A 15239-nucleotide genomic window follows, 5' to 3' on the forward strand; every position below is an offset into this window, starting at 1 on the left:
ACTGTAGTTGTGTAAAACATTACCCATTAGGTGGTAGATATATGGGCCCTCTGTGCTGTTTCTGCAACTTTCCTGTGATGCTAAAATCAAAATAAGATATAAAAATAAAAACATGTTATGAAGAATGGCATTTTGCTCCTTTGGACTAATTCAGTAAATCACATTTACAGAGTTCCTCACATTAAGCCATTCTTCTGTTTCAAGAACGAACATGGTGTCCTGTTTTTTTTTTGTTTTGTTTTGTTCTGTTTTTAAAGGTTTATTTATTTATTTATTTATTTGAGAGAGAGACAGTGAGAGAGAGCACGAGAGGCGAGAAGGTCAGAGGGAAAAGCAGACTCCCCATGGAGTTGGGAGCCCGATGCGGGACTTGATCCCGGGTCTCCGGGACCGTGACCTGAGCCGAAGGCAGTTGCTCAACCAACTGAGCCACCCAGGCGCCTCCATGGTGTCCTGTTTTTTAATGGATAAACATTTTTGCCCCAAAGGGACTTTGACATATCCTATATAGCCAGTAAAACTTACTCCCAAGATTTTCCTTTCATAATTTTTTTTAGTTTTGTTTTGTTTTGAGGGAGCGAGAGCAAGCTGCAGCATGGGAGAGGCAGAGGGAGAGAGAATCATAAACAGGCTCCACTCTGAGCGCAGAGCCTGATGCAGTGGTCGATCTCACGGACCCTGATATCATGACCTGAGCCGAAATCAAGAGTCGGATGCTTAATACACCGAGCCACCTAGGTGCCCCTCCTCTAAGTTGCTTATATGTAGAATGTTTAGTTGTAAAATTTATTATGTAATGATAATAATGTCTTTATGATCCTTAATACAGATTTTTACTTAAAATTGCTTCTCATTAATACAGTAGATTATGACAGAGATGAATCCATGGAAAGTGAGTCATGCTGTGAATTGTTTAAATTTTAATCACAACATGAAGATGCCAGTAAGCAAAAGGTGGGGAAAAAGTGGGGAGCTGATAAACTGTTTTTTTCTGATGCCTGGACTGTGTGTCGGAAAGTTTTGGAAGTTAGTCTGAGAAGTAGAGGGCAGATTTCAGTCTCATTGTGGAGAACATTTGAATTCTAGGTTAATGTTTTTGAACTAGGCTAATATATTTTGAACTGACATCTCCAGGCCAGGTGTTTTCAATAAAGGTAACATCTACCTCTAGGAAATAGTATATAAATTTATGGAGGCTTTTTTCAGTTGTCACAGAGATTGATTTTTAGTGAATGAGGTCAGGAATGCTACATGACTCAGTGCTCTCCCTGTCCCACATAAACAGAAATTAGATCACATCCCAGAAGGACTGAGTCACTGGTCCCACTGGCCACACAGGTCAGTGAAAGTCTTGTTTATGCCCGAGTTTAAAACTGAGTTGTATTTTACTTATAAACCAAAATATTTTTACATGATATTAATAATACACTGTATTTTCCAGTGATGATACTGTTGTGTAAGTTGGGGAAAGATAATATTTTTATTGCTGTTTGGGCTTTAGACGTATTTTTACTGCAGAAGCTTTTGTCGCCCACAGAAGTGCCAGTATGCACCACTGTGACAGTATGTGGTCGCCAGCGTTTCTGCTGCACCACATTCCCAGTCGTCCCCTTCCCGGTGACGCCACACACAGGTGCAGGCGGCTGACTCCTTTCCTTATACCTTCCCGTTTGGCTGTGACCACGTCTTTACAGGTTGAAATACAGATTGACTCATTATAAAGAATTGTTGCTTTCCGCTCTGTGTCGTAATTAGAGATGTACATCGGTGTTCTTGAGGTAATAATGTCGGTAAATTTCAGTTAACGGTTTGCTGTCAAAGGGAGTGTTGGGTCTGAAGGGTGTGAGAACCAGTGCTTCGGTGGTGGAGAGCCTTGACCATCCCTGACTAGCGGATCGAAGCTGCGCTTTGCGGGGTTCATCTGCTGGCGTGTGTATGACCGGGCTGAAAGAGACAAGAGACTTGCTTTTAGTTGTCACTAAAGGGGGTCAGCTACGTACACGATGATAAACTAATGGAAAGGAAGGGCTGTAAGCGGCATTTTGAAGAAATCATTAAATGACATTTTATTTATTTGTTTTTAACTAAGCTCAGCGCCTAGCACGGGGCTTGAACTCGTGACCCTGAGAATCAAGAGTCACGTGGTCTACTGACTGAGCCAGCCAGCTGCTTCCTGAAAGACATTTTATTTTATTTTATTTAAAAAAATTTTTTTTAAAGATTTTGTTTATCCACTTGACAGAGAGTGGTCACAAGTAGGCAGAGAGGCAAGCAGAGAGAGAGGAGGAAGCAGGCTCCCCGCAGAGCAGAGAGCCCAATGTGGGACTCGATCCCAGGACCCCGAGATCATGACCTGAGCTGAAGGCAGAGGCTTAACCCACTGAGCCTTAGCCTTATCTTTTAGCGCTAAAAGACGTTTTAATGGCCCGTAGAGTAATTGAAAGATTTGAGCCTGGGTTCTTGGAATAATCAGAGTAGAGAATCAGAGGGGAGCTAATTGTGAGAGGCCTCTCCAGTTCTTGAAAGATTGTATACTTAATAAGAGTTGAAAGGCTCCTGAGGAGCTTTAAGTTAGAATTTGGGGGAGAGGAGTATGTGTAAATAATAATCACCCTCCTTGTACAGCACTTTGTGAAATGTAATGAGAAATCATTGTCTTTGGTATTCCTGAGTAATGATGAGTTCCAGCCTGTCGCCTGGCTCCACACTAGTGCTTTCTCCACTGGACTGCTTTCCTTCCCGGCCGTCGGTGTGGGTCAAAATAGATAATTTAAGCTTGTGTATGTTTGCTGGTGAATGTGCCCCGGATTTATGAGGAATGGGATCCTAGAGCGAGAGATTATAATCCTTTCATTGCTTTTTCTTCATTAAGGCTTTTGACCTATGTATAGGGAGCGCTCATTCACTCCGTAAATATGAATCTGGTCTCTGTTAGTGGTGAGGTGAGTAGAATATGTGCTGCCGAAGCGAGCACAGTGGTGAGGTGAGTAGAAAGGGGTACACCGTGAACAAAACAAAGTCCTTGCTCTTACAGAGTTAACATTTGGATAAGGGAAGACCGAGAAAGACTAGTACACAAACAAAAAAATGAGTTTTTGAAAATTTTTATTCAGTTTACTTAAGCTAAAAACAAAGTACATTTTCCCCACCTCTGGCCCCCTGCCTCTTGGAACCACCAGTCTCTTCTCTGTATCTATGAGTTTGGGCGTTTTATTTCTCTCTCTCTTTTTTGTAAGATTCCACGTATGAGAGAGATCATATGTTATTTGTTGTTTTCTGCCTTATTTCACTCAGCATAATGCTCTCATAGTCCATCCAAGTCACTGCAAATGACAAGACCTCATTCGTGTTACTGGCTGATAATACTCCATTGCGTGTCTGTCTCACAGTGTGTTTACCTTTTCACCCACTGGCAGACACTTAGGTCGTTTCCTTACCTTGTTTATCATAAATGATGCAGTGAACAAGGGGCTACATTATCTTTTCAAGTTAGTTTTTTATTTTCTTCGCATAAATACCCAGCAATTTGGAATTGCTGGATCATATGGTAGTTCTGTTTTTAATTTTTCAGGTAATCTCCATACCATTTTCCACAGTGGCTGCACCATTTTACTTCCCACCAGCAGTGCCCAGGGACTCCCTCTTCACAGCATCCTGGCCAACACTTGTTATTTCTTGCCTTCTTGATACTCGCCATTCTGGCAGGTGTGAGGTGATCATGTGGGTTTGATTTGCATTTCCTGATGATGAGTGACATCACCTTTTCCTGTGTCTGTTGGCCGTCTGTGTGTCTTCTCTGGAAAACGTCTGTGCAGATCTTCTGCCCATTTTTTGGTCGGATTATTTATTGTTGGCTACTGAGTTGTAGGAGTTCTTTGTACATGTTGGGTATCACCTAACGCTGGGTTTTCTTCTAGGACTTCTTGGACTTGTGGTCTTCTTGGACTTCTGGTTGAGATTGCATTGCATTTGTGTGTTTTTGGTAGTGTGGACATTTTAATGTTCTTATTCTTCCTTGTTTCCTCCGTGTCCTAGAGTTTTCAGTGCACAGTACTTTCACCTCCTTGGTTAAATTTATTCCTCCATATTTCACTCTTTTTGATGCAGTTGTAAATGGAATTATTTTCTTAATTCTCTTTGTGTTAGTTTGTTATTAGTGTAAAGAAATCTAACAGATTTTGTATATTGAATTTATTTCCTGCAGCACCACTGAATTTGTTTATTCTGACAGTTTTTTGGTGGCATCTTTATCATTTTCTGTATAAAATATACTGTTACCTGTAAATAGTGGAGTTTTACTTCTTCCTTTTGTTCAGCGCGGTCTCAGCTCTTGTCTGTCTATCAAATCTTTATGGTTATACAAGGAGCCGATTATATTTCTAATAGTGCCTAGGGAAGTATGTACCAAGGCCTTTCAGTGTCCCAGTGTGATTCTTCTTAAAATAGACACATGCCATAGAGAATGAATTGGCGCCCGTAACGCTCTTATTGTCACTTTTGCTTTATGGAATATGGTCAGGGAAGGTCTTTTCGAAGTGATATTGGAGCTGAGACCTAAATGATCGGGGTCTAGCCTTGTAAAGATCTGGGATAGAGCTTTGCAGGTGGAGGGAAGAGCTAGGGTAAAGGCTGTGAATCAGGAAGGAGCTTAGCTTGTTTTAGGAACAGAGGAAGGTTAACGTGGCCCCAGTGTGGTTGGTGAGGGGAAGAGAGCGATCCAGCTGGAGGCACGGGGAGCAGGAGCCCAGTGCAGAGGGTGGCTGTTGAAGGGTTTTAAGCAGAGAGCTGGTGTGATCTGATTTTCATACCCCAGAAGAGCATTTGGGTTGCAGTGGGGTATTTGGATTCTAAACTATAATCGAGGTGAGAGGTGGAGATAAATATAGAAGTGGAAGGATTCAGGACGCGTTTCGGAGGGAGAACTAGTAGGTAGATGCTGTCATTGTTTCTCCTTTATAGGTAAAGACACTGAGGGTCAGAGACCGCGGGAGGTTGGCCTCAGTCTGCTGGGACACGGTGAAGCTGGCTTCTATTGAAGTCCAGTTCTGGGTCTTGAGTTCCTGAGGATGACGGTAAGCACTGTGGCAGTGAATAAAGAAGAGAGCAGAGTTCGATACAGGATTTTGAACACGGGATTGCCCTTACACATGCCTAGTTCGTCTGCACTCTTGGTGGCAGGGAGCAGGAACCCATCTCAAACAAAAAAAGGCAGATGTGTTAGTTTGTGTAAAATCCTTCATAGAAAATTCAAGGCTAAGACTGAAATGAAGGATGTGTGGGTTTAGGAACTTGGAACGTTGGGAGAGCTTTCTGCATGTGTGTTTTTCTACTCTTAGCTCTGCTACCTTGAACAGCTCTTAGTGTTTTGGTTGTTGTTGTTGGAGTGGGGACCATGGTTGCCACCATCCTGTCCTTCAGTGTGTGTGATCTGAACCAAGCTAAGAGTCTGGCTCCAAGGTTTTACGTAGCCTGGCTCTACTTGAACCAGCTCGAATTGAGGGTCCACGCTTGGATCTCATGCTTTCTGTGTGTGTCTTTGCCCACGTGTTTGTGCATGCTTCAGTGGCAGCGTGCATGTGTCTGAAATATGTGTCCAAACCGTAGAATTTGGCTTCTCCAGAGGACAGCCCTTAGAGTGTTTGAGCTATTTGCTATTCAGTGGAGAACCTGAAAAGTCAGTCAGTCCAAAACTTAGCCCAGAGCCTAAGTGCTGCCTAAGAAGCCCAGACGCCCACGGTTCTAGTTTTGCTCCTGGGAGACCTACGTAGCCCCGCTCACATCCAGTGATGCACACGATTCTGATGAGCTCCGCTGTCGTTGGCTGGTCCAACACTTGAGCGGCAGTGTCTGTGTCAAACCCGGAGAGGCTTTGAGCTATTTGCTGAAGACACATGACAGGCAGGAAAAGGTGAAACTTAGTAAGAAAATGGGAGAAAAAACCTTAAACGAAAATAACTTTTTAAAAGTTTTTCTTTGTTTCTTTCTTATTTATTTATTTATTTATTTGACAGAGATCACAGGTAGGCAGAGAGGCAGGTAGAGAGAGAGGGGGAAGCAGGCTCCCCGCTGAGCAGAGAGCCCGATGCGGGGCTCGATTCCAGAACCCTGAGATCATGACCTGAGCTGAAGGCAGAGGCTTTAGCCCACTGAGCTACCTGGGCGCCCCTCTTTTTTTTTTTTTTTTAAAGATGTTATATATTTATTTGACACAGAGAGAGATCACAAGTAAAAAGAGAGGCAGGCAGAGAGAGAGAGGAGGAAGCAGGCTCCCTGCTGAGCAGAGAGCCCGAAGTGGGGCTCCATCCCAGGACCCTGAGACCATGACCTGAGCTGAAGGCAGAGGCTTAACCCTCTGAGCCACCCAGGCACTCCTTTAAAAGTTTTTCTGTGGCTGTTTGTATTTTAGGTGTTTATCCTATATACCTTGGCATTCCCTGAGGGCATTCAGTTCGTATTTATTATGCACTTAAAACATGGTAGGCCTTGTGTGAGTTGGGCGTAACACCGGAGATCTGGTTCCGGTCTTCAGAGTGACAGTAAGATAAAATGGATTGTTCGTGCCGTAGAGTGGTGGGATGGAGAATGGATTGATGGTGGCAGGTCTCCATCCTGTCTTGGGGACACGGCGCTGACGGGGGTCAGTGTGTTCTAGGGGTCAGGGGCATACTTGTGGAATGAGATGAGGATTTGAATCCCTTTGTAGCCTTTTGACCAACAGTGTGCGCTTCGGCGAGTTGCTCAGCCTCTGTAATCCTGTTTCCTTAACTGTGAGACGGGGTGACACCCGCATGTGTTGTCAGAGTTTAATAAAACACTGCGCCTGGCATGTAGTTTTTACTGTTAGGGCTCGGGTTTGGAGAAGGTTGCTGATTCTCAGATAGGAACTATCTGACTGTCCATGCAAAACGTTGATTAAAAAAAATTGAATTAGCAGCAAGGTCATAAGTCACAGATTATTAACCTTAAAGTATGTATTTGTTAACTTTTAGTATCTTAGTATATTGAGGGTGATTTCGAAAAAGTCAAGGTGAGTAAGTCCGAGTTTTCATTGCTCTGTATAGTTCCTATGTAAATAGTTTAGAAATGAAGGAAGTACCGCCTAGTTATAATGGTAAAATAAAGAAATCTGAACCAAGCCAGAAAGGCCAAGGGAAATTAATTTTGAGAATAACCTGCCATGCATAGAATAAACTGAATTCTTAATTACGTTACAGTTATCTTTGTATGGTTAAAGATCTTATAATGATAAAGTCTTAAAGGAGAAACCTAGGATGATTTTTAGTTCATCTCCTATTTTATAGTTGAGCTAAAGCAAGTTATTACTTGTACAGATTTAAATAACTAATGAAAATTAGAACCATTCTTGTTGCTTTGTAATAAATTTCAGTGAAGTAGAATTAATTGTGCAAAAAGAAGACTCTGCGCCGTCCGTTAGCCTTCCTGTCGCACCTGTCGCCTTCAGACCTACACATCCGTTCACTGAGCAAGTACTGAGTGCCTGCTGTGCTTTACGGCAGGCATCATCTTCGAAGAATTTTGCTATAGAGGAAGGTAAAACATCAAGCACATTGATAGTTAAAGTGTTTCACCTTGCAGACCTCTGGGGAGAGATTTCTATGGATTTAGAAGTTGTGCTCATCTCAGGCAAAATACAGGACTTGATGACATGTGGCAAAAAGTTTTATTCTTCACGGAAGCTAGCAAAGGAGACAGAAAGGGAATACAAGGTGAGAGAGATGGTTTATCACTACCCTTTTCCTTCGAGACGTATTTTTCAAATAACAAGTATATATGTAGGGTTGACTCTCTGTGTAGTGTTTTGGTAAATGGTGGAAAAGAAACATGAAAGAGTAACATGGTCTCTGCCCTCACAGAACTGACCTGTTGAAACAAGACTCGTTTGTAGCAAGGGGAAAGGCACCATGCAGTCTCCCTTTCCTCTTTTTGCCCACATGAGATAGTTCTCTAAAGACTTTTTCATCTCTTAAGGATTTAGGCCTTAATTAATCTCTTTATTTAAAAAAATAAAAGCCTGGTTATAGTAATTTTCAAATATTTACAAAATTGGAGGTAATAGTCCAGTGAACCCCAGCCCCCATAGCCAGCCTCTGGTTTTAGCCACAGTCATCGTTTTGTTCTGTTCACTTGTTCCTTGCCTGTTATCTTTCCTTTCCTTTTCTCTTTTCCCTTCCCTTTCCTTCTTTTCTTCCTTTTATTATTTCAAAGAAATGTGTGACGTTCTGTATATTTTACCCTATATGACACAGAAGTGTATTGTAACATTATTTTCAGTGCCTGTATTTTATTATAGATATTTAGTAAATACACCTAACCTATCCCCTAATAATGGGCATTTTCATTATTGTTATTAGTGTAGTTTATTCCTTGTGAATATTACTTCCTTAACACTTTTACGTACACATGGGACATTCTCTTGGAATGGAATTTACCAGAAATGAAATTGCTGAAGCCAAGGGTATGCACCTTTTATAAATCTCTACATAATACCAACCAATCTTCAGAAAGGCAGTAATTCTTACTCCCATCAGCAATGTGCCTGTTTATCTTTGCTAATCTGGATTTTGTCACTCTATTAATTGTAACAATCTCCTACTATTGTAGATAAAAAAAATTTTTTTATGTACATTTAAAAATTATTGAGGCTAGACATCTGTATTCTTATGGACCATTTATATTTCTTCTTTTGTGAATTCAGGCTAATTTTTCATAAGCATCATTTTCATTATTCTTACTCAGAAACCATAGTATCATTATTTCTTATACCTGATGTTCAAGACTCTTCATAATTCGGCCCTAACCTATTTTCCTAACTTAATACTATCTGGAAAGAGTCATTCTACTCCAATAAGTAGTTTCTCATTCTTAAACTTCTTCCAATTCATTTTTTTTCCTTGGATTCACTTTTAAGAATTTTTTTTTACTTGTTTTCTTAATGTTTTACTTTCTCCTTTTCCTCTGTAAATTCTTCAGAATCTTTATAGTCCCTCTTGTGGTCTCACTGCAAGCTCTGTAGGCTTCCGACAGTTTCCTCTTACTGAGCTTCCACTGTACCTACTGTTTCTGCTGCTGGATTTAGTAGCAAATTATAGTCTGCTTTGTTGTGTTGTGTATCAGGCATATGCTGTGGCTGGGGCCATGAACACAACAGCTGTGAGTGAACATAGTCTGGGTCCTTGTGAAATTCATAGTGTCCTAATGAGGCATGTATTTCCATACCTTTGCCTTTAGGGAGTTGAACTTCTTCCAGTCCGCCTCTGTTATATGGGAATTATACATAGATTTTGAGATGTGTACTTACATGCCCCTAGCTGGACTGTAATATTATTGAAGGTATAAGCCATTTTTTCTTTTTTTTAGATTTTATTTATTTATTTGACAGAGAGAAAGATATCACAAGTATGCTGGGAAACAGGCTCTCCCTGAGCAGAGAGCCCAATGAGGGGCTTGATCCCAGGAACCTGAGATCATGACCTGAGCCAAAGGCAGAGGCTTAACCCCTGAGCCAGCCAGGCACCCCTAAACCATGTTTTCTACTTCTCTATTCCTTATAGCACTTAACTCAGTTCTCAGCATGCAGCCATCGCTAAGTATATACTCACTCTGTCATTGTAGTAACAGAAGTTGCAGACTTTGGAGTCCCCTCCCTGACCTCATGGACACTGACTGTGTAACATTTGCAAGTTATTTAGCCGTTCTGAGCTGGTTTCCTCATGTGTAAGGTCATGTATGGAAAGAGTTTGGTACAGACTAAGTGTTCATTGAAAGATACCTCCTTTTCTAATAGTTAGACCTATCAAACCAGAAACTGCCTCAGCAGACTGCCTAGCTCCTGTCATCTAAGACTTACTAGATTCTGCTCAGTTCTTCAATTATCTTTTTTTTTTTTTTTTAAGATTTTATTTATTTATTTCACAGAGATCACAAGTAGGCAGGGAGGCAGGCAGAGAGAGAGGAGGAGGAAGCAGGCTCCCTGCTGAGCAGAGAGCCCCATTCGGGGCTCCATCCCAGGACCCTGGGATCATGACCCGAGCTGAAGGCAGAGGCTTTAACCCACTGAGCCACCCAGGTGCCCCAGGTTCTTCAATTATCTTGTCCTCTCCTTTTAATCCCCATTGTAACCCACAATAAGAAAGCCATTTCATTTTGTGGTTTAGTATACACTCTGCTTATTTGCATGTATCAGAAACAAAAGTTCTACAAAGTAATATTCACTGTTACTATGTATGACTCTCTGCTTTTTTCTGTTGTTAAGGAAAGCTGATTACAGCCATTAACATATTTCAGAACAACAGTTCAAAACACATGCTAGATTTTTGGAATTTGCAGAAGTTGGACTACTACCCAGTCACATAGCTGTGACTTTTCAGTGAAAGAGAAACTGGGATGAAGGGACAGAGGCTCGGGGCTCATTCTGACTCTGCGCTCTCTCTCTTCCCCCTGCATTCTGTGTAGTTAGATTCCCCTGTCATGAGTCTGGGCTCGCTGCTCTGGGCAGGAGTGTGCATTCGCGCACGGTCCAGAGCGGCTATGACAGGAGGTTACCGGGGAGTTGGGACAGACCTTAACACCTTGGCAAGAGAGAAATTTCTCAACCACTTCTTGTGTATATTGTTTCTCTTAGGAAATGGACATCCGTGGGTTTTAAAATTGTTAGCATAGTTCTCAAAAAGGGGCCTGAAAAAAACCTTTTTGTTATGGAAATTTATAAATATTTAAAAAGTAGGCAGAATAATATAATAAATCCCCATTACCTAAATTTAGTTTCACTGATTATCAACGTTATGTCCATTCCAAGTAGAACTTTTCACAAAGAACTTTCAAGACTTAAACAGTTCCCTTCCTTAGTACACACAGATGATCTTTATTTCAGAAGATGTATGTCAGCCTTAGTGTGCGTTCTGTGTGTGAGTGCTCACAGCCTGGTCATTTTACTTGATGCCTGCAAGAGGAGTAAGTAATTCTGTGACATGAGGGAGCAGGGGCGCCGGGGGTGGGTTCTGTGGAGGACTGCCGGAACCCTAGACCCGTGTTCCCCAGGGATGCAGCTGCCTTGTTGACCAGCCTGCTCTTAGGGGAGCCGACATTCATTGCATTTATCTTCTGTGGAAAATCTTTGATTCTTTGTTCCCTACCCTACCTATGGAACAAAAATACCAAACCATAGATTTTGCTTTATGAACTGGGTCCAGCCTACCTTTCTAGTTTTCTCTTCTGCCCTCTGTCTCTTCCCTATCATATTCAGCTGCTTCTTACTGCTAAAATACTCAGTCCATTTTGGGCTTGTGATTATTTTTCAAGATTCAGTTTAGATTTCGTCTTGTAGGTGAGAGCTTTTTAACTACTCCAGAAGTATGTCGTCCTCTGTGTGTTTTTTTTGTTTGTTGGGCGTGAGTGTGTTTGTGTGTGTGTGGCCCCTTAACTGTGTTGTATATATTAGTTTATGTTTGCTTTCTTCCCTACCCTTAATTAGACGGCGCTCCTCCTCCAAAGCAAGGGCTATCTCCTAGTCTTGTCTCCTGACCACTTCTCTGCTGCCTGCACATAGTAGGCATCCAGTGATGGTTTGTTAGATGACTGTATTTAGAGTTTTAGACTCTGATTTTAACACATGTTCTCTCCAGAAAAGAATTCATCCGAGTTTTGGGTTTTTTTTTTTTTTTTTCCTCATTTTGTTTTGTATATTTTTCAGTTTTTTTCCTCCCCTCCTTGGGGATATCCATGTAAATTTCTAAAGAGAACTTAAGTTCTGTGGCCTTTTTCTTGGGGTAAAAATACCGTGGTAAACTAGTATAGAGTGCCCGCCTTCAGTTCTCCTGCAGTAAAGGTAAGTAAGGCCTGCGTTCATTATGCTTCATTTTCTTGCTGTTGTTGAACGGTGTGGTTTTTATGGAGCTTAAAAAGCAAACTGGGGTGGAGTAGGTTTGTGCTTATAATAGCCTTGACCAATTTCTGATATATTTCAGCTCATGGAATGCTGTGTAAATGCCCTGGTGACATCCTTTAAGGAGACTATCTTAGCAGAGTGCCAAGGCATGATCAAGCGAAATGAAACTGAAAGTAGGTAAAACATCACATAAAGTTCTCATAATCTTTTAAGAGGGTATCTTTGAAGCAGATTACTTTTAATAAGCTGCTGTTAGATCATCCTTTTCTACATAGGTATATTTGTAACAATAAACTGTGCTTAAAGAAAATGATAAAATACTTAACACAGCAGTACTACAAAGAAGGTTATAAATTTACGTTTTAAACATTCCACCCTTAGGTATCAAAATTTGTTTGTAGAAAATGGCAGTGGGTTCAGTTTGTTCTCAGATGTAGGGCTCTGCTTTTAAAGACTAATTAAAAGGACAAACATATGGGAAAGACTAGAACTAGGTGTTTGGCTTCTGTGTGAAACTTTGTGGCGAGTATTTTTAGAAAGTAATAGGACATTCCTTGTTAATGATCTCCCTCCCTCTTCCCTAAAATATGTTACAATTTAAGGTTTCTGCAAGTGTGCTTTTTTATTACTGACAAGTTTTCTTAATAAAGATACATTTTGGGAGGTTGCGAGTACATTACAACCAATATGGTAAAAACTCGGACGCATTCCTCTCCAGATTTCACTGTGTACGAGTGCAAGGTCCTGTTTAGTCTCTAGTTGCATTTAAAGTGTGCATTTCGGTCAGTTAGGTTCGTACACTTGTAGTTTTTAGTAAAAAGCTCATTGGCATAGATGAAATCTTAGAATCTGTGTATGTCAGGCTAAAGAGATCCGTGCTGGGCTCCATGGGGTCTCCCTTCAGAAGGATATGTAGTGGTAGCTGCTTCTGTGCAGTGGAATTTGTGGAGGTCAGTTACATGGTATAACAGGAGAAAGTGCTTTTATAAACTGAAAAATTCCTTATGAATACAATTTTATATTATCTCTAATATGCTTTTATAATCACTTGGAATAATCTGATGATGGAATTTTTTTTTTTTTTTTGCCACTTAATGATGTGGTACTGTATATTTAATACTGCATTTACTTTATGAAATATACTACCCTTCTGTGTAAACTTTTGTACTATTTAGGTTTAAAAATAATTCATTCTCATATGATCTCATTGATATGGGGAATTTAAGATACGAGGCAGAGGATCATAGGGGAAGAGAAGAAAAACTGAAACAAGGTGAAACCAGAGAGGGAGACAAACCATTAGAGACTCTTAATCTTAGGAAACAAACAGGGTTGCTGGAGGGGATGTGGGGTGGGGGCCTGGGGTAACTGGATGGTGGACTCTGGGGAAGGTATAGGTTGTAATGAGTTCCGGGTGTTCTGTGAGGCTGATGGATCACAGACCTGTGCCCCTGAAACAAATAATACACTATATGTTAATTAATTGAATTTAAATGTAAGAAAAAAATAAAATAAAATAAAAATAAATAAACATTCCATTGAGTTGAAGGTCAAATGACTCACCTTTTAAGAGGAGTTAGGTTTTATGGTGAGTGATCACTTTTAATTAGAGTTTCTTTTAAAAATAACTTTTGTCAGAGCAGGTGAATCCGTAAGTTACAGTACTTGGTAGGAAAAACTCCTAATCATACCCACAGAATACTGCTAAGGTTTTCAGTTTCCAACTAATATTTCTCCAGACTTTTACTATCCTAGGAATTCTAGACCCAAGATACAAATGAAAGAGAAAATGTATTTTCATGGATGAGATGATGATTCGAGTGTGTTCTATCGTTTCAGAATTACATTTGATGTTTTCGCTGATGGACAAAGTTCCCAATGGGATAGAGCCAATGTTGAAGGACTTGGAGGAACATATTGTTAGTGCCGGCCTGGCAGATATGGTAGCAGCTGCTGAAACTATTACTACCGTGAGTGTCCCCGGTGGCGGGGGTGCACGTATGTCCACATTGTTCCTTAAATGAGAGATTGGGTACTTAAAATAGTAATTGATGACACAACGGTAATGTTGGAACGTCTTTTAATATCAAGAATTTTTCAGAGAATTTCTCAAATTTTAGAGCTACAGTGTTTTATTAAAATTTTGTTTATATTCTCATTTTTTTGTGTTTTCTTTTTTAAAAACCTCAATTGAGTATCAAACATTTTATTTTTAGGATTCTGAGAAATACGTTGAACAGTTACTTACATTATTTAATAGATTTAGTAAACTCGTCAAAGAAGCTTTTCAAGATGATCCGCGATTTCTTACTGCAAGAGATAAGGTATATATTCTTGTATAGTAACAGTATTGTCATAATTTACTTTATTTTTTTATTTTTTTAAAGATTTTATTTATTTGTCAGAGAGAGAGAGAGCATAGGCAGAGTGGCAGGCAGAGTCAGAGGGAGAGGCAGGCTCCCCGCAGGGCAAAGAGCCTGACGTGGGACTCGATCCCAGGACGCCGGGATCATGACCTGAGCCGAAGGCAGCTGCTCAACCAACTGAGCCACCCAGGCGTCCCTGTCATAATTTACTTTAAAAAGGAACTTGTACCATTATGCTACTAAATTATAAACTAAAAACATAGCAACTCTGATTTTTTATCAGTGGAGGACAACCATTTTTATTGTATTTGGTTTGTTATATGGTTTTGTAAGAATTGGGTATGCCTGTGAACTAGAATCTAGCTAGGAAATTTGTCTTCATTTTTTTGAGATTTTTAAAAAATATTGAATCCCTATTGATCTGTCCTTTAAGACCCGCCTCAAAGTACACTTATCCTGGAACTTCCGTGATACCCTGCCTGGCCCACACCCTGTCCTCCAGCACAGTTTGTTTTTCTGTTCTCTGCCCTTTCCGTGGGACTCCTGGGGATCCGGTCCCATTTATCTCACTTCCCTTGCCCCTTTCTCCTGTCCTTACTGGTGTGGGATAATAATGAAACAGGGTGTTATCCTTCAGGTTTTATCTTTTTAATTTGTTTTGTTTTGTTTTAATTTAAAGAGAGAGAGAATGTGCATGGGGGCCGGGGCGGAGAGGGAGAGAGAGAATCCCAAGCAGACTCCCCAGTGAGCGTGTAGCTCCACACAGGACTCCATCCCATGAACATGAGATTACAACCTGAGCTGAAATCAAGAGTTGGTTGCTTAACTGACTAAGCCCCAGCGTTTTATCTTTTTAAATGTCATAAACCTAATACTAGAAGTTAGCGTCAGTTTTTTCACTTTGATCTACCTTTCTTATTTCTTATTTCTTATTTTTTTTTTCTTTCTGTAACTCTAAAAAGACCATC

At 40.7% G+C, this 15239-nt stretch overlaps 1 protein-coding gene across 2 annotated transcripts in view; it reads left to right on the forward strand.

Annotated features, from left to right (window-relative positions):
- Positions 1–15239, forward strand: part of CUL5 (cullin 5) — a 92069-nt gene that overhangs the window by 53572 nt on the left and 23258 nt on the right. For both annotated transcript variants that reach the window (XM_059179655.1, XM_059179660.1), the window contains 3 exons: positions 11985–12078; positions 13745–13875; positions 14122–14229. In XM_059179655.1, coding sequence (XP_059035638.1) covers positions 11985–12078; positions 13745–13875; positions 14122–14229 — 333 coding nt within the window. The remainder of the gene's footprint in view (positions 1–11984; positions 12079–13744; positions 13876–14121; positions 14230–15239) is intronic.

Source organism: Mustela lutreola, chromosome 1 (assembly GCF_030435805.1).
Source record: "Mustela lutreola isolate mMusLut2 chromosome 1, mMusLut2.pri, whole genome shotgun sequence".
Lineage (NCBI taxonomy): Eukaryota > Metazoa > Chordata > Mammalia > Carnivora > Mustelidae > Mustela > Mustela lutreola.